Below are 19338 nucleotides of genomic sequence, written 5' to 3'. Positions count from 1 at the left end.
GCCGCATAGCACAGGGAGATCAGCTCGGTGCTTTGTGACCACCTAGAGGGGTGGGATAGGGAGGGAGGGAGGGAGGGAGATACAAGAGGGAAGAGGTATGGGGACATATGTATATGTGTAACTGATTCACTGTTATAAAGCAGAAACTAACACACCATTGTAACGCAATTATACTCCAGTAAAGATGTTTAAAAAAAATAAGTTAGGACAGGATGTGACCAAGCGTAAGGTGTGCGTAACTGACAAAGAGGGTTCACGGAAATGCCAGCTCAAGGCTCACTTCAGCTGAAACTGGAGGGTTTATCTGCTAAGAACATAAAACAGAGGAAGCTCTACCCTGCGTAAGCAAAGTGGAGAAGGCAGGGTGAAGATAGAGGGCTTCAAGTGCTTCCACAGGTGACTCTCCATCCTAAATCCCACCTTCCGTGGGCAGAGGTTTTTCCTACATTTCCCCAGTGTCTAAATTATGCTTGAATAGTGCCTTTGGCTTTGTCAATCAAGCATTCATCCAACAAATCTTTATTGTGTATCAGCTCCAGGCGTGGCACAGTGACTAAAGTCTCTACCTGGGTCAAGGTTAGAGGAAGAGGGAATAGCCTCCCTGGTGCGTGGGTGGGAAAACTGGCCCAGAGAGAGTAAGCAATCACCCAAAGCGACTAGGTGAGTCTGGCAGAGCTGACCTGAGAATCAGCCCAGCTTCTAAACTTTGCAAACTCTTTAATAAACTAGATCTAAACACAGTTGGCAGTTCTTGTTATGAGCCATGTAAACTTCACTCTGTGGGAACACAGAACTGAAGGGCCAACTTTTGCTCCCGGAGACCTGATTTCCAACTCTGCCTTGGCCACTAAATAGCTTTAATTTTCTTGCTAGAAGAAAATGGGAATAACTGTTCTTATTCAAAGGGATGTAAGTTCAAATGGATACACATTTGCTCTGGCAGTATAAGGTGCTGTATAAGTACACGCTTTTATTATGCACACGGAACCAGTAAGCTGTATTCAGATCTCCTCCCTTCCCCCTTCCCCAGCTCATCCCAGACCTGGTTACTGGGTACCCAGGAGCTAACTGAGATCCTGACTCCTCTCCTTAGGCCACAATGTGCTTAGAATCTTTTTCTTTTCTTTTCTTTTTGCGGTACGTGGGCCTTTCACTGTCCTGGCCTCTCCCATTGCCAAGCACAGGCTCCAGACGCGCAGGCTCAGCGGCCATGGCTCACGGGCCCAGCCGCTCCGCGGGACGTGGGATCTTCCCGGACCAGGGCACGAACCCGCATCCCCTGCATCGACAGGCGGACTCTCAACCACTGTGCCACCAGGGAAGCCCTGTGCTTAGCATCTTTTCCCTCGTGTCTTAATGGCACAGCCAGATGCTTAGCTGGCTGCCTAGAACCCGTATCATCTGTGGGGCAGGAGGAAAGCGATTCTGGTACTTTTCACCTGGAGCCCCTTCCAGTTCCACTGCCCCGCTTGCCCATCTACAAGGCACTGGGATTTGCTTAGCAAGAGGCAGTGTGGTGGGACAAGCGGGGCTTCGGCTCCTAAAACTGTTCCTCTCGGAGACCAGCTGTGCCAAGGGCGCGTCAAGACACCCTGAGGGTCAGTGGTCTCGGTCCTGGTCCCCTTCCAAGCCATGCTGCCTCCATTCCCACCTCCTCAGCCCGCCCCCCCTTTACCTCTCTGGTTCTGTCACTGCTGTGGAAGAGGTGGCGGACACCACTCTGCTGGGGCGACCAGGGGGCCTCTCTCTCTCTAGGGAGTAGAGGGAGGAGACAGAGAAGCAAAGGGCGTGGGAGGGGCAGGTGCATCTGGAGTTCGGAGGCCCTGGACTTGTGGCTCCTCCCGGGCAGGCAGGGGTGTGGGTAGGAGGCGTGGAGCCCTTGACACGTGTCTCGCAGGATTTTGGCTCCTGTCCTTCACATGTGCCACGTTAGCATCCTGCCGACCAGGAGGAGGGAACAGCAAGATGCCGTTTGAGGAAGAAATAAACCCAATCCAGCATCTCAGACGCTTTTAAAAATAGCAACTCCGGGATGGTGTTTCAGCTCCTATTTTTATCAGATTTATATGGCTGGACGCTGGAGCTGAGCTGTTCCCAGGGTTCTCAATAGCAGCGGACATCACTATTGTAGCCTTAGAAACCTGCCGTAAGGCGAAGGCTAAAATGCATTCCGGGAACCTGTCGGCTGGACGGGATCCTTGAGAAGTCATTGCACACAGCCCTTGTCTCTTTTGGGGCCACGATCAATTAACCACAGAGAGTTTATGGCTTGCTTTTTGCCTTCAAGTCTCTTGGTTACCATGACTTCAGTGCATAATCGAGGATTCACTGCCTTCTAATCCGGAAGTCCTTTTTAATATCTAACCCCAATATATTGGCTGTGTCCTTTAGGCCCTTCTCGCGGTAGGAAAATGGCAGCTAACATTTATAGGTCTCACCATGTCCACAAAATCCTCTTATTTAATCCTCACAAAGCCCCTCGGGGCAGGCACTGCTATCACCCCTAGCTTACAGACAGTTATGTAACTTGCCTGAGATCATATCTGGTTATGGTGCAGGTTCTATGCCAGAATCACCAGACCATGCTGGCTCTCAAAAGGAGGTGGTACAGAACATTAAGAAATTTCCCCTTAGCCTTGACTTTAACTTCTTCCTCACGATCCTGAAGGAAAAACTGGTCAGGGTACTATTGGACATGTGTGCCCCATGCTAGAAGCCAAGTTCTAGGTCCCGGCCGTGCTGAGCCACTGTCTCCCTGACTGCTGGCCTTGGCTTGTGCCGGCCACTTGGCTCTCAAGCTTTAGCCCAGAAGTCTGGCTTCTCTCAGCATAAGCTGCCACAGCCCCCACTGGGTCTTCTCAAAGTACTCATGTCCATGGAGTTACTTTGTAATTATGTCTATGTGTCTCACTAAATGGTAAACTCCACGAGAGCTCTAGCTCCATATTCTTCTCTAAAAACATAAAGTAGGGTAGATATTCAAAACCTTGTTGATTGAACTGAAACACTGTAGTCCCTGCTTATTTTTTAACAGTGGTTAAAACTTGGTAACTTCAAGTTTATAGAGACTTCGGAATCCAGTGTAATTTCAGTAAGAATATGGAGCAAACACAGGGCTGCCAACATTTATTTTGCTAAGTGAGGATTTTTTTTTTTTTTTTTTTTTTTTTTTTTTTGTGGTACGCGGGCCTCTCACTGCCGCAGCCTCTCCCGTTGCGGAGCACAGACTCCGGACGCGCAGGCTCAGCGGCCATGGCTCACGGGCCCAGCTGCTCCGCGGCATGTGGGATCCTCCCGGACCGGGGCACGAACCCGTGTCCCCTGCATCGGCAGGCAGATTCTCAACCACTGCGCCACCAGGGAAGCCCTAAGTGAGGATTTTTAAAAAACAACTACTGTTAATTATCACCATCTTCTTACCAAAGAAAGGACATTTTAGGGTTCAATATACGGGTCTGGAATGAAGATTTAGTCCTTTCTGAGAAGGCAGAGTTAGCAGACCCACGTCAGCCTATTCAGAAATAAAATAGATATATTAAACTATTTTGGAATAGAAGCATTACAAGAGAAACATTTTCAAATATTACTTTGTACGTTATTGTTTCTTGATTTGTTTCTCCATTTGGGGATCTGTATCCAACAGAATCAGGCAATGTGGAGCTAACTGTCCAACTCCTCCTGAAACGTTATTTTTCTCAGTGTCCTGAAGGAATGCTGACAAATACAGAACACTCGGCAATTCTGCTCTGAGGAAACTTCTGGGCAAACAGAGAGGAGCCGAGGAACAGCAGTCCTGTCTCCAGTTGCTCCCCTCCCTCCCCAACCACGCCGGGAAGAAAGTCGGCCAAGAACTGGGGCCTGGTGGCCGGTGGGGAGCCCTCCAGGACTTATCTGGGAAGGTGACGTCTACCTCCAGGAGAGCAGGGACACAGGCGCGCACACCGAGGGCACGCGGCTGAACACACAAGGACGTCCACGCTGCCAGAGAGGCTGGCGCTGCTCGTCTTGCTCAGGACGCTCTCTCCGGGGCGGCGGGATGCTGGGTTCTGCTAAGGGAAGGAAGGAGGAAAGCCAAGGCAGAGGAGGGGGTGGTTCTCATTCTGCATCCCTCGGGCTGAGGACCGTCTGTCCGCCCAGTAGCCAGGAGGCTGGGAGCTTCTTTTTAGTCATCTCTGCATCCCCAGCACTTAGGACACTGTCTGGCTCGAGTCCATCAGCGAGTCAAAGCTTTGGACTCCACCACAACCATGTCACTTTGCCCTGTTGGTTTACGATCACCCAGCACATCACTCTGTAGTGGATCCTCATCCCCGTTCCCCTTGACAAAGAAACAGGCTCAGGACGCCTCGGGTGGACACCGGGAAGAGACCATTTACCACTATCTAGGGCAGTGCTTGGCCTGTAGTATGTGTTTAATAAACATGCGAGGAACAAATGAATGGCGCTCGGCTCTGACTCCAGTCTCCTGGCTCTCAGTCCAGGGGACACAGAATAAGAGCCACCCCCTCGTCTGCCTCAGCTTTCCTCCTCCTTTCACTTTGCGGGACACACATCCTGTCTCCCCTGAGAGTGTGTCCTGAGGAAACAAGACCCAGTAACCCACAGCCCCATGCTAAGGAGCAAACGCCAGCCCCTCTCCAGCAGTGTGATACATTTGTCCGCTGGGCTAGAAAGAGAGCCTCATGTGTTTAACTGCATGCTGTCAACGTCTGCACCCGTGTCTCTGTTCTGCTGGAGCAGTGGTAGATGTCACCTTCCCAGATAAGCCCATGATGGCTTCCTACAGGCCATAGCCTTGGACACTCTGAAGTCCCTTCCTGGCCTCGCGATTCTATGGACAGGGAACTATGATGCTGGTCATACCCTGCACCCAAGGCCCTCAGGGCTTTCAGACTCTGCTGCAACCATGTCACTTTGCCCTGTTGAGACACTGCTTGTATTTCATCTTCTGGCTGCTCCCTGCGAGTTGTTTTATCTTCCTGCCCAGATAACAAACTCAAGGCCAGGGACTCACTGACCAAGTAGCCGAGGCTTCTTGGGCTTGCATCATCTGATTCTTAAGGCCCTCCCACTTCCAGGAGCGGCCATGCTCCATCCTTGTCAACCAGAGTTTATCAACAGGATTGGCTCACACATGGGAACTGTGACCTCAATGCTGGGGAGAGAAAGAGGAAGTACTGTCAAAAAGACTCTATAGATTACTTCCAGAAAGCTTCTGTACTTGTTTTTTGGGGGAACTCCCAGACAGGTGGACCTAGAGAACCATTAGGAAGATACAGTAAGTGGGAAGAAGGCAGAGGCCCCCGTGGTGGCAGAACAGGAAGGAGTGAAAGCAGGGAGGCTCAGTTGGATTCCGGATGTGAAGTCGGCCAGGCCGGGTGCACGGGGGCCTACAGAAAGCCCCAAGCCCTCCGGGCCAGCTGGGGCTGCCCCCCAGACACTCACCCCCTTCTTTTTTTTTTTTTTTTTGGTATGCGGGCCTCTCACTGTTGTGGCCTCTCCCGTTGCGGAGCACAGGCTCCGGACGCGCAGGCCCAGCGGCCACGGCTCACGGGCCCAGCCGCTCCGCGGCATATGGGATCCTTCCAGACCGGGGCACGAACCCGTATCCCCTGCATCGGCAGGCGGACTCTCAACCACTGCGCCACCAGGGAGGCCCTCACCCCCTTCTTAAGACCTTCCCCCTAGCTTCTGCCCACTCCGCTTCCCCAGCAGGCCACACCGTGGGGCCACACCGAATGAGACCGATAGTTTATTCTCATGCTGGGAAGAAGCCAGTACAAAATACATTAAAAAAAAAAAATTCACTTGGTGCTAAAAAATCCGGCTGCCCTCCCCCGCCGCCCCCACCATACACATCAGTGCTCTTTCCCAACTCAGCTTCCCTGGGCCTCCCGCAAGAGCGTGAGGAGGGGGTCATCAGCTCTGAGGGCAAAGGTGAGGGTGCGGCGGCCGTAGTGCTCGGCGTCCTGCTCCAGGTTCTCGATCACCTCCGCCAGCAGGTGGGCCCGCTCCACGCCTGCCCCAGGGGCCTCGAAGCCCAGGGCAGTGAAGTGCACGTGCAGGTGGTAGTAGGAGGGTAGGTAATGCAGGTACACGCGGAGGCGGTCTCCCGCCACCCGGTAGCGCCGCAGGATGGCTTCCTGGCAAGAGAGGGGAGGGGCGGGGAGGGTCACCGTGCTGCCCACACCCCCTCCTGCCCACGGCCCCGACCAGCCTCTCCGCCCACTGTTGGCTTCGGATCCCTGTCTTCCATTCTTGGGAGTCAGCAAGTGCAGGCGACAGCGGCAAAGCGGAGGCTCTTTCTCCCCAGGATGGGGACGGTGGCCTCGATCAGGCTTCCCCGCTCCAACCCGGTAAAACACCTGCTTCCTCACAGTTGCCACTGGGCCTCGAGGAAGTCTCGGTGCTAAGGACAGGCGCAGGTTTCCAAGACTGTGGGGACTATCCTGCCCTGGATGATTTACCAGACTTGTATCATCAAGTAGATGGGAAGAGGCCTTGTTCTCCCTTTCAGCACAGAACAGAGTGGAGCTGGGCTGCGGCAGAGCTAAGGGCTTGGTGGCAGAGAAAGGACAGGGGAGGGGACGCGAGCAGGGCTGCCCTGGACAGACCAGGAAGTCATAACAGGATCGTCAAATTCTTGCAGGACCCCTGGTGGAAGAGGAACGCATCACCTTCGGCCCTGGCTCCCTCTGCCTGCCCCAACCTTGCTCAGGGGTAGAGCTTTTTCTACCACACCCCCTTCAGGAGCCTCCAAGGCTCGGAATTAAGGGGAGACTTAGTTTCCACTGTAGGCAAATCCCCGAGGCAGCGGGGGTGAAGAGAAAGAGACAGGCCCTCAGTGTGCTCAGAATACACCCTGCAATTGTATTCTATTCTGCATTGGGCGCTCCCCCAGGGATCTCGGCAGCAGGGTGACACCAGGACCGGGGCACCCAAAGGGCTTCCTGGAGGGCTGGCCTGCCTGGGAGGTGCTGCCAGAACTGCTGGGGCGGGCGCAAGTGCTGGCCCAGCATCTCCCAGGGGCTCTGCCTCCAGAGGCTGTTTCAGCAGAGAAACGAGTCACTGGGAAAAGAGAAAGGCAGCCGGGGGATGGTGACGCGGGCAGGCGGGCCAGAAGGCAGCCGGCACAGGGCAGGGGGCGCCGCAGGAGAAGGAAGAGCGGCCCCAAGCACAGCCCCTCCTCAGGCCTGCGGCGGAGCCTCAGGGCGGCTCTTGTTGAGCCTGACCTGGTGGGGAGCCTCTCCCCCGCTGGGCACCCTGGGGACAGCAGGCCTGGCGTGGAGGCCGCATCTTCTAATGTCTCAGGCTGAGACCAAGCCCACAGAATAATGGAATCGGAAGGACGAAGGACCCCCTCCAGACACCGAGGGCCAGAGAGGTGAAGTGACCTGCCTGAGGTCATCCAGTGGGCTAAGGTCAAAGTGTCAGAACCAGGACCAGGACCCAAGACTTGAGACTCTCTTCCCCCATCTCCCCTCGCCCCCAGGGCTCCTTTTAGCAACGCTGTAATTTCATTCGATTCAGCAAATCTCCCAGAGAGAAAGTATCCCAGGATGCCAGGTGCTAGAGGATTCAGTCTCTTCCCTCAGGGTAGATGAGGGGGCACAGACACACATCAGGTCGTGCACCATCTACCCGAGAAACACGTCTGGCATGATGTGGCTGTCATGAGCGGGGCAGGTAACCCTGGGATGGGAGGGCATCCCAGACGTGACCTGCAGGACAAAGGCAGGGAGCAAAAGCGGGAACCCGAGCTGAGGAAGCCCGTGTGGAGTGAGGCAAGGGGGCTAAGGGTAGAGCTAGACGGCAGGGCAGGACCAGGAACAGGGGCCTCGTGAGGCGTCCTAAAAGCCTTCATGGGCCCCTGCGCAGGCATTCAGAGAGGAGCCCTTTTCACGAGACGGACTTCTGGGAGGGGTGAGGAAAGGGGCCCAGGCAGGAACGCAATGGAACTGGAGTGTAACTCCCCTGGGCTCCGGCATGGATTCGGCCCCGGCAGCTCACCTGCCCCTCCTGGAGGATGTTCCTGAGCAGTGGCAGGTGCTCTGGGGTGAGGTCCCGAAGCGACTTGATGTCCCGGCGATGGCAGATGGCAATCAGGTACAGGTCATCGAGCTGTGCGGACACAGGCAGGGGTAAACCGGGCTCAGCAGGGGACAGGTCCGGGGAGGCTGCCAATCCCGAAATTCCGCCCAGAAACCAGGAAGCACCCACACCCCAAGGCCTGCAGTGTCAGCCACAGCCAATCCCAGGGACCCCGTGGCAGGACCAATCCCCAGGCAACGTGGGCGTCCTCGTGGCCAGGGTGAGTGGGACAGTCTAAGGGACAGAGCTTCTGTTTATTCTTCCTGCTAAAAAACACCATATGAGAGTATTTACATACTCACAGCTGATGGGGAATGAGCGGCGGGGAAGGAGGTTCAAGAAAATGCCAAGAACAACTCTTATGGTCTAATCGCATGTACAGAGAAGTAAGTGCTGTAAGACATAAGGTGGTAAGAGTGCAGGAGGAAGAAGGAAAGACCAGCTAGGGTGATCCAGAGAGGCTTCCTAGAAGAGAAGGCAGGGGACCCAGGTCTTGAAGAGGTAGGGTTTGCAGAAAGGGCGTTGAGGTGGAGGAAAGCAAAGGCTCAGAGGCAAGAAAGTCTAGGGCATCTAAGCGGGAGAGTAAACAGCTCCATGTGCCTGGAATCAGAGGCAGGTGGGGGAGTGAAGAGGCATGTGAAGGGGGGCAGGGAGCCTCAGGCCAGCGGGGCAGTGGGCTCCAGCACTGCTTCACCCTCTTTGCCCTTCCCCTATCTCACAGGGCTCACAGACGGCCCTTCCTGCCCCCGTCCTGAACACTGCCTGGCTGAAGACCTGGAGTTCCCAACAGTACTGAGACCCAAGGCCAACAAGGTCTTGAGCCAGAGAAGAGCAAACGGACTCTTCCTCTTGCCCAGAAAAACCCTCCCACCCCTCTCTGCTTACCCAAACCCTGGCCTTGGCCAGTTTCACATCCTCGTGCGAGGCAAGCCCCAGACACCAGGGCTCCAAGGGCCAAGGCATGGAGAGAATCCAACAGCCCTTCAGCCCTGCAATCTGAGCTGCTAGATTCCTCAATGAGATAATTTGGGGACCATGAGTCATCCAACCAAATCCCCAAGGGCCCCAACTTAAAAACTTAGAATGAGATTTGCCACACGCTGCTGGATGTCCAACTGTGCCTTTTCATGCCAACAGTCTCTCCATGCCACACACATTCTTCTCCTCCAGGGCCCTAAGAATCCAGGCTTTCTGCCCCAGACCTGCTACAGATGAGCCCAGTGGGAACCTCCTAGCAGATGGCTAAGCTGTGCCCACCAAGGCCTCAGTTTTGCCTACAAGTCCCTTCTGGACTCTTCCTTCTCATGGCCTGTGTCCAGGACTCTCACACTAGCTAGGAGCCCAAGGAGAAGTAGGAAGTAAAACTGCTTGAACTTGGAGTGTGTGTGCATGTCTGTGGGTGTCTTCAGCTGTTCCACGTGTCACTGTCACAGGACTTCCAAATAATAGTAGCATTTATTTTAGATGGTATCTGCTGATGAATCCCAAACATGACATTAAATCACACCTCTCTGCTCCACTGACATGGTATGAAGCATGAAGCCTGTGCTGGGTATCAGCTCACGGGATGGGCGAGGGAAGGAAAACAAACCCATTCTTTGGGATCAGACGTGACCCCGGATTTCCTGCAGGCAGCCAAAGGGCCCCGGCCCAGAGAAATGATCTGAAAAAAGCTAGATGAGGGGATGGCAAGGGTCTCAGACTGGCACCCAAGACGGTGGCTCATCAGTCACTCTGGGGAGACAGACACCATCAATCTTTTTCATAAGGCAGGACAGCAAAATCAAAGTAACAGCTTCCTCGCAAGGGGCAAGACGGAGAATGGCTGGAGCTTTGGAGAGCCGTCTCTCCACCTCAGGAGAGACGCAAAGGAGGAGCCTCCTGAGTGCTTTAGACCCAAGGATCTAAATTCCGTGAATTGAAAGTGTGTCTCTATAAACACATACACGTATGCTGACGTGTACAAGATGTAAAGACTAACTCTGGAAGGAGAGACAAACACAGTCTCTTCTGGGAAGGGAAATGGAGGAATGTGAGGTGAGGGAACTGACTTTCACTGCCCATCTCTGTACTATTTGCATTGTTACCATGTACGTGTATTAACTAGACCGATCCCCACCCCCGGCAACCCCAAATAAGCAAGTAAAAAAGACTATACAGGTTCTCTCTTAAGAGAACTGAGGGAGGGATTCTATAACCTCCAGGGAGCCAGAATCTGTAGCAGACATTAGGCACTTGATAAATATTTGTGAAGCGGATGGACGGATGAATGGATGGATGGACGTCTTTAACCCTAGGCCATCAGCTGGGGGAAAAAAGACATTTCTCCTGGGAGAAGTGGCAGCCAGAGACTCCAGGGTGGCTAGAAGTCCCCTCAAAGCGCATGCCATACAGCCCTCTCCTCAGTCCTCCCCTGGTGGGCGAGGACGAAGGACAGAGGTCCAGGCCTGGCCTGTCTCCCTGCTGGACACACTGCCTAACTCTAGGGAGCTGCAGACCTCAGCACTCTGTCACAAGTCAAGGATTTGGGACGCTGACGTGGCACCCCAAAGAGACAAGTGCTAAAAGCTAAGCAAAGGTTAGGGACAATCACATGTGTCCCACCATCAAGGAAAGTCTGATATGTAAGCTGGCCCCTTCACAGCCCAAGGGCGAGTCGCCCCAGCCAGGTGGCTGGGAGCCCAGTGCCGCTCCTGAAGCCTTTTCTCTCTTAAAGGGGACAGAGAGAGGGCAGTTCCACCGGCAGGCCCGGCAGGATGCCTGCCAGCACCAGGTCGGGAGGACGATGAATTTCCGTTAGGCGCCGCGGGCGCCGGTGTGTTAGGGCTTCTTGGATGGAGATGCTTTGGCGGCCTCCGCATGGCCCTCAGACGCCCCCCCAGCCCCCCGCAGACCACAAGGTCTTCAACGTCTGCAGGGACCCCGTGAGTCACAAGTCCCTCCTACCACACACCCACCTGCCGCCACCCAGTCTGCGATCCACAACCTGCCGGTACGGGGCTGCCCAAGGGACAGGCGGGTTTGCAGAGCTGCACGGAGGCATGGCCCGGAGCCCCACCGGTGCCCCCGTTCCACGACGGCCTCCTCCCTCCCGGCCTGAGTGGGGATGAGCTGTTGGGGCTGGGGGAAGGGAAGCAGCTGTACTCCGGCACCCAGAGGGGAGGGTGGGCGCCCGGGACCCTCCCTGCCTCTAGCAGACCATCGCTGAGACCTCTGGAAGCTCCCTTCAGGTTCCCCCCACCCGCGAGCCACGTTCAGGAACTCCCGCAAGCCTCCCCAGGAGGCAGCTGGCGCTCGCCGGCCTATGCGCCTCGCCATCCAAATCCTGTCCCCTCACCCCGATCACTGGCTCTCAGCCCCGCTCTTTCGGCAACTGGAGTGGTGTGGCCAGTCGAAAAACCACCGAAGCAAACCAAGCCAACTGCAGGGGAGCTCAGGTGAGGACGCAGAGGCCAGGAGGGCTGGCGGCAGCCGAGAGAGCGAGACGCGAGGCGTCTGTGCCGGATGGGCGGGCCCGACTCCAGAACAACGTCCCTGGGTGATGTCGCGACGGTGCCCGGGTGATCTCGCGACGGTGCGAGGAACACGGAAACCAGGAGGGCCCGCCCGAGAGCAGAATGGCAAATCTGAGCCTGGGTCACTCACAGATTTCAGCTAGGGGAGGGGGCGTTCATGTATCCCTACTGCCTACCCCGAGAGCCCGGGTCTGGCTTCCTAGGCCTTATCCTGGCCCAAGTCCAGTCTGTGTGGGAACAGCGCTTCCTGCACCCGGCGCTCTGCTGCTTTGTGTTACTATCAGGATATGAAAGTCCACCCAGAGAGGCGACAGTGAGGGAAACTGGTGATGGGCCTCACAGTGTGAGGTGAGGAAGGAGGAGACAAGGGGCACAGAGGCTGCAGAGGACAGGAGGGGCGGCGTGAGTGAAGACGGCTCCCGAGAAAGCTGCTCCCAAGAAGGTCAGGGTGGGGGGCCGCTCGGAGGCCAGGCAGCAGAGCTGAGAGGCCTGGAGGAGGGGGCTGGCCCTGGGCCACCGGAGGCCTCCTCTGTGGCTCGGGTAGTGCAGGGGACTCCTCGGGTCGGTCACCCTACTTTCTGCCGGCCAGTGTTGCAGACCGTGGGCCTGCCTGGATCTGCCGGTATCCAGGGCACGGGGAGAGGGTGAACAGTCCACCTCAGGGCTCCAGGTGCTCCTGGAAGTGAGGGTGCAGCTCCCCAGCTTGGCTGGTAAAGGAACAGCCCGCGAGGTCATGGATGCAAACACTGCCCCATCCTCACCCCCAGGATGGGAGGTGAGCCAGAAAGGGGCTTTAACTGGACCGTTAAAGTGTAAACATTTGTTTTAGGTGCTCCCACTGCAGAGAACTCAGGCCTCCCCTGTTGGTTAATTATAATCTGCTTAGAGAGAGCGAGCAACATGAGGAGGAAGGGCAGGATTAGGGAGGCCCAGCAGCCCGGAGCAGGGCGCTCAGAGCCCAGAGAGGCCCAGCACGAAATCCTTTACCTGCTGTTGGTTCCACTTGAGGTCGGGGATGAGGACAAAGCCATCAGAGGGATCTGGATTCTCAAAAACAATCCGGTCAGCTTCAGCCTTCCTGTCGAGAATATTGTACACCCACTGGAAGGAAGGAGAGAGAGGGGGTTCACAGACCAGTCATTTTCCCCGAGAGACACCCCACAGTGGGCCAGGTAGGCTCTCAGGCCTCCCCAGGAAGGACAGCCAAGTCTGAAAGGGCCACTAAGCTCAGGGGACTGGCAGTCTGTCCTGTTCCGAGGAGCTACTCTTGGGGGTCCGGAAGGGGCTTCCCCTCTCCCACTACAGCCATCCCCACACGGGTCACGGCAACTCAGACAGGGCCAGCTCTTCAGGCGCTTCCTGGCCGGCACTGTGCACGTGCTCTGCTCTGGCCTCACAGGCCTGGTCTGCAGCCGCCCCTTCCACTGCCCACAGGACTTGGGAAAAGCGTCCCATGGGCGGGCCCTGTCCCACTTTATTCAGGACCACGGGCAGAGAGTCAGGCTGGGAGTTCCTTCTGCAGAGGAAGTCCACTACACACCAGGGTGGGGAAAGGCTCAGGTTCTAGAAGTTAGTGTGCTGGGTTTCTCAGCCTGCTGGGATTCTTGTGAGGCCTGGGGTTAGCACCTCTGCCCCACCTGGGGACCCAGCTGACATGCACCCTTCATGACAAAGTAGAACAAACGCCACGTGGACAGGCGATTACAGAGACCTTTCCTGTTAACCCCAGGCTGCCAGCTCTCTCACGCCCTTTGATTAGCTGCTGTCAACCGTCTTCAGAGGACCCTTCCTTGGGCGCTGTGTGAATCCCAAGGGCATCACTTTACCATTAAGGTCCTGGGGGCCTCTCTGAAGAAGCCAGCCTGCAGGGAGGTTAAGATAAGAAGGCCCCTGTCCTCACGGGGACCCAACCCCCAGGCCTGGCTCCTCTCCACTTCCCCAGAGGTCTGAGAGCCCTTTGCCAACACGACTTCCTTCCAGGCCAGTGAACTCTGTGCCTGAAATCCGAGAGCGAACCCTGCTGGAGAGCCACAGAGGGGGCAGGAGCTGGGCTCACACGGCTGCCCCTTCCGCCCCGCAGTCACCAAGGGCCTCAAGCTACCCGAGGGGTGGATGGGAGGCCAGGGCGCCGACACGGCCAGGCCAGCGGAGGGCTCCTCTGCCCACCACCAGGAACGCGGGCGCAGCAGTGTCCGTGAGGGCCAGGGCTACATACATCCTCCCCCATGCCCCGCCGAGTCCACATCCTCTGCTGTCGGCCAGCAGGGCCAAGGCCAAGTGCAACTGTCTGAGATGCAGAGGGGGGAGGCAGAGAAAACCTGCCTGGGACGATCTGGGCCTCCCAGACCCGCTGGTAAGACCCACAGCCCGGTCACAATATGGTCAAGAAGAGCCTGGCAGTGCCACTTCTTGGGTGGAGTCTGGGCGCCGCCCAGCAGTGGTTTCCTCCTGCAGCACTGGGGCCAGAGCGATGCACAGCCCAGCAGGTGGAGAACGTCCCAGGGAGGGACATTCCAGTCAGAATGTCCTCTCTGACTGGAACTCTCTCTAAGAATGTGCTACTAGAGAAAAAAAGCCAGCCGGATCCTGACCTGAAACCTCCCAGAAGTAAATGGGAGGGAGGGGACGGCGGCCCTGCGTGGAGAGCCCTGGTGTGGCCCAGCCTCCCTGGGGCCCTGCTTTTGCCCCCAGATGAGCAGCTCCGCCTCCGCCTGGAAAGCAACATGTCGTCTGGGAGAGAATGAACGGGCTCTGGAGCCCAGCAAGACCGGGTTCATCTCTCACTGCCACCACTAACTAGCTGCACGCTGGCAAAGTGATTTCATCTGGGACTTCCCTGGTGGTTAAGAATCTGCCTGCCAACAATGCAGGGGACACGGGTTCAAGCCCTGGTCCGGGAAGATCCCACATGCCTCGGAGCATCGAAGCCCGTGCGCCACAACGACTGAGCCTGCGCTCTAGAGCCCGCGAGCCACAACTACTGAGCCCGCGTGCCTAGAGCCCGTGCTCCGCAACAAGAGAAGCCACCGCAGTAAGAAGCCCACGCACCACAACGAAGGCCCCCGCTCCCCGCAGCTAGAGAAAAGCCCGCATACAGCAACGAAGACCCAACACAGCCAAAAATAAATACATAAAGAACTAGCATCTTTAAAAAAAAAAAAAAGTGATTTCATCTCTCTAAGCCTTGGTTTCCTCCTTCCTCAAGAGGAGCTAAGAACACCCCCGAGTGAGGGTTGTGGTGCGAACAGTCAGTGAGAAAATGCGTGTGAAAGTGCCCAGCACAGAGCCCTGCCCAGGGAGGCAACCGAGAGCAGGGAAGGTGCTGGGAAGGCTCCAAGGGGAGGTCAGGCTGGGCTTGCCCGAGGCTACAAGACCAACAGTGGAAAGGCAAAAAAGAAAGCGGATGAGAGCAAAGGAGGTGCGCTGAGGGGACCACGTGCGGGGCTGGAAGGGCACATGAGGGCTGGGAAGGTGTGCTGTGATGAGCGTATCTCACAGGACCACCCTGTGCGGCAAGCCCGTGAGGTGGGCACTGTCGGGGTCCCCATATTGCAGGGAAGGAAGAGGCAGGTGCAAGGAAGTTCACCCAAGTTCACACGTTCCGACCCAGAGTCCGACCCCAGAGCCCAGGCTGCAGGCCACACGGGTAAGCCCTCTGGGAGAGCCGGGAGGAGCCTGAATACACAGGATGTCTCAGCCCAGATGAGAGAGGGAGGAAAGCCAGGGAACAAAGTGCACATGAATCATAGGGGTGACGTAACGGAGAGGGACACGCTGGGAAAGCAAGCCTGGGAGCCTCGGCCCCGCAGACGATATGGGGGTGCTGGCGGCTTCTGGACGCACCTGGCACGACGTCTTCCCTGTAGGTGACACTGGCAACTGACCCAGGAGCCCCTCTCCCCGAGCCCCCTCTTCACTGTCCTCCTGCTCTTTTTTTGCTGGCCCCTCTCCTCCAGCCGCCCCTCCCCTGCCTGTGTCTCAGCCCCACACTCTCCGGTCCTCCCTGGAACGGCTACCTGTGTGGGCAACAGCAGCCACCACTCTGGCGCCTTTTCTGTTCTGGAAATGGCAGCAGGCACATGATATGTGGCACGGCTCTCAACTTCCACTGGGACCCCAGGAGGGAGGTGCCGTCGGTCATATTTTCCAGACAAGGAAACTGGGACTCAGAAATGAAGGATGAGATCGCGAGGCTCTGGGGCGGTAAGACTAGAGTCCAAACCCTGGGCCGACGCAGAAGCCCTGATCAGATGACTCACAAATCAGTCTCCAAGGCTCCAGACCCACCGCATTTTTTTTTACTGGGAAATTACAAGCACCTCAAATTTGAGCAGCCAAATAGAGTAGTTGGCTTAGAGCACAGACGCTGGGGCCAGACCGCCTGGCTTTGAGGCCCGTCTCCAAAGGCCTGTTGTGAAGATACGATGCCTGTAAGATGCTTAGGACAGTCGCTGTTCTGTCACCTCGTGAGTTCCAAGAAGTGCCAAACTAACGCACCGTCCTCCACGGAGCCCGTGCTGGCTAACAATCTGACTCTGTACCATTCATGGCCCGAGCTACCCCTGGACTCACCCCAGGCCCTTCCCTCACTGCTCCAAATCACCCATGTCTATGCCTTAATCGCAAGGGAAGCTCCCCGCTGCCTCTGCCTCGGTTCAGTCTTCCTCTTTCTCCTACTCTCACCACTTCCAAATGATTCTGTACATCTGATCACGTTACCCACATGCTTAAAACCTTGAACAGGACGCTCACTGCTATGGCAACCGTCCACAGAGCTGACGATCGTTAGAACACACAGATGTTTGTACAGGCGGACTTCCCAGCTCTACTCGTAGCTCCATTCTGACTCAGTAGATACGGAGGAGGGCCCTGTGCTCTGTAGTTTAAAAACTCTCACCAGGCCATCCTGACCCTCAGCAAGGTGTGGGGACTCCTGGTCTCCTGGACAAAGTGTACAAGCCTCTTTCTGGCCCCGCCTGCCTCCTCCTGCCTGTTCCCAAAATGCATCAAATGGGTCCAGCCCTCTGTGCCCCTGTACTTGCTCTGCCCTCTGCCTGGAGTGCCCTGTCTGCCTCGTCCAGCTGGCAAACTTCTCTTTGTCCTTTAAGACCCAACTGGAGGATCCTCTCCCCCGTGAAGCCCCCCACTGTCTGGGCTGATCACTCCCCCTCTGTGTCAACACTGTACCTCGTGTATAGACCACCGAAGTGCTCATCCCATGATACTGCAGTTACCAGGTTGCATGCCTATCTTCCTTACAAGACTGTGGGGACATTATCAGTGTTTATCTTGGTGACCCTCCAGAGCCTAGCACAGGGCCTGGTACATAGGGGATGCTCAATAAATATGACGACTATTGCCAATTACGCTGCGTGCCTGTAAACTTGCTAGAAACAGCCGAGAAAGAATACATGGGAAATTCCCTGGCAGTCCAGCGGTTAGGACTCGGCGCTTTCACTGCTGTGTGCCTGGGTTCGACCCCTGGTTGGGGTACTAAGATCTCACAAGCCATGCGGTGCGGCCATAAAAAAAAAAAAAAGAATACATGAATGCGCATGTCAAGCAGAAGCTGGTAGAGCAGAGGGGTTACTATTTCCCAAGAGGATCTGCACGATGGTCCATAAGAAGGTATAGATACGACTCATACCAGCTGTATTAAGGCTTCCTCTCTTGAATCCCGTACGCGTGCAACCAGTGCGGCAGAACACACATTCCAGGACATCCCCCCGCAATCTCAGACACTGTCTAGGACGATGGAGACATATTTCCCTTCTACTTAGAAGACAGAGCAAGTGCTGGGACTTCTTTAAAAAAAGGAACAAATCAAGCCACTGTGAGCTAGAGGAGCCTTGTGCAAATACTGTGCAGGGGACCACGGCTAACAGCCGGGTTGGGTCTTCCCCAGGGGACGCCCGGCAAGCCCTGTCAACCTCCTGTCCTTCCTCCTCCCAGGCAAAATCCACCTCCCGAGACCCCACACACAGGACATCCTCCCCCTTCCGGGACAAATGGCTGTGAGCTTCCCATACTAGGACGTCCCACACCACCGTAGCCTGAATCTTGGGTGGGGTACGTAGAGATACTCTACAAGAGAACGCCTCATCCATCACATTAGCTCTGAGCATGCACGTGGGACCAATTCCAGGCAGAGGCTCTGGCTGGCGCTGGGCACAGACCCAAGAAGTCGGATGTCTTAGCGAAATGGCCTCGCACCTGGCCCAGTTGCTGAAGACACTTCGAAGATGCTCCCAACCCACGGACATCGCCCTGGGAGAAGAGGCCCCGCACCAACCCCCGAGCCCGCCCCCTGCAATAGGTGCAGGGGAGCGAGGGAAGGGGGTTTCTACCCTGTGACTCAACTCCTGGAGGCTGGTTTGCTGTGGGTGAAACCAGGGATAAGAGTCTGGATGAGGAGGCCTAACCAGCACCTGTCTTTACCGTTCACAGACCCCCGGCCAGGGCAAGCCATTCTGAGACCGTATCAAGGCTACTGTAGAGTACTTAGAAATTCTTTCCACGAACTGGACTGCTCTGAGACCCCCAAGTGCCTCGGCGGCGTGCCCAAGAGCGCTGTCAATTCCCTTATCGATGAAGGTGACTATCCTCTATGAAACAGCGACAGCCTCAGCCCAGCACTGTCTATGCCATCTATCCTGCTTATTCTTCTCCACAGCGCTCACAATCTCACGTTTTGTGTGGTTACTTATATATTCACGTGCTGCCTGACACCTGAACAAGGAGGTAAGCTCCACGAAGGCAGGGGCGCCGCTGTACTCTCTGCTGTGTCCCATGGCCTGTGCTGTGGGAGAGCGCTGGCCCCTGGTACCACCTCGACAGATGCTTGAGAAGATACACTGGCCGTGGGGACAGCACTCCGAATCTGACCCGTGGGGCTGGCCCAAGCTGTGGCGGCCAGTACCTGGATGCTGAGGCTCTGGGACTCCAGGTGCGGTAAGGTGATGTTCTTGTAATCGTCGCCCGTCTCCCGGACCAGGCGGAGGTCCCGGTGCAGGTACTTTTGCAGGTGTTTCTCTGTGGCAGGGTAAACCACGGTTGTCTTCACGTCTGCAATGACACAACACAGCCCGGGCCACAATCAGCCACTCTCTCCACACAGTCCTGCCACACTCTGACCCTGACAGGCACCACGGAAAGGATAGGCCCAGTCCCTCTTTGATTCCCCAGTGAAGGGAGCCAAAGACTAAGAAGTTATGTTCACCCACGACCCACTCCCACGAGGTGCCTTGTGCCATTAAATGCATGACCTGAACCACACTTGGAATCTGGAAAACGTACGGTTTTCACTGATGGGTCACTAGGTCCCTGATCACCCGTAACCCTAGCCCTTCCCTCTTATTTTCTAGGCACAGGAATGAAACGTTTCTGTGGTTAAGACTCCGCGCCTCCACTGCAGGGGGCACGGGTTCGATACCTGGTCGGGGAACTAAGATCCCACATGCTGTGCAGAGTAGCCAAAAAAAAAAAAAAAAAAAAAAAAAAGCCAAGCAGCCTCCTTAACGCAGAGCAGTGAGTGCAGCTCAACAGCGGCTGAAGGCACAGACTCTGGGGCTGGACCATCAGGGTCCAAGTCCTGCCTCTGCCCGCTCCTCACCTGGGACCCCTGCCCCAGTCCAGGTGTTTACCCTCCCTGTGCCCCTGCTTCCCCATGTGTCCGCTGAGGGTAATAATAGCGCACATGTCATAGGGTTGGCAGGAGTAGCAAGTTAACACC

General features: G+C 56.1%; 1 protein-coding gene across 2 annotated transcripts in view; it reads right to left on the bottom strand.

Moving 5' to 3' along the window:
• Positions 1-5739: 5739 nt before the first annotated feature.
• Positions 5740-19338, bottom strand: part of DCPS (decapping enzyme, scavenger) — a 36793-nt gene continuing 23194 nt past the window's right edge. For both annotated transcript variants that reach the window (XM_082626616.1, XM_082626617.1), the window contains exons 3-6: positions 18526-18671; positions 12594-12707; positions 8011-8121; positions 5740-6143 (exon numbers count right to left, since the gene is read on the bottom strand). In XM_082626616.1, the coding sequence (XP_082482742.1) occupies positions 5877-6143; positions 8011-8121; positions 12594-12707; positions 18526-18671 (638 nt within the window). In that variant the 3' untranslated portion in view covers positions 5740-5876. The remainder of the gene's footprint in view (positions 6144-8010; positions 8122-12593; positions 12708-18525; positions 18672-19338) is intronic.

Source organism: Mesoplodon mirus (genome assembly GCF_964341445.2).
Source record: "Mesoplodon mirus genome assembly, chromosome: 7".
Lineage (NCBI taxonomy): Eukaryota > Metazoa > Chordata > Mammalia > Artiodactyla > Ziphiidae > Mesoplodon > Mesoplodon mirus.
This window is presented reverse-complemented; position numbering and strand designations above follow the sequence as displayed.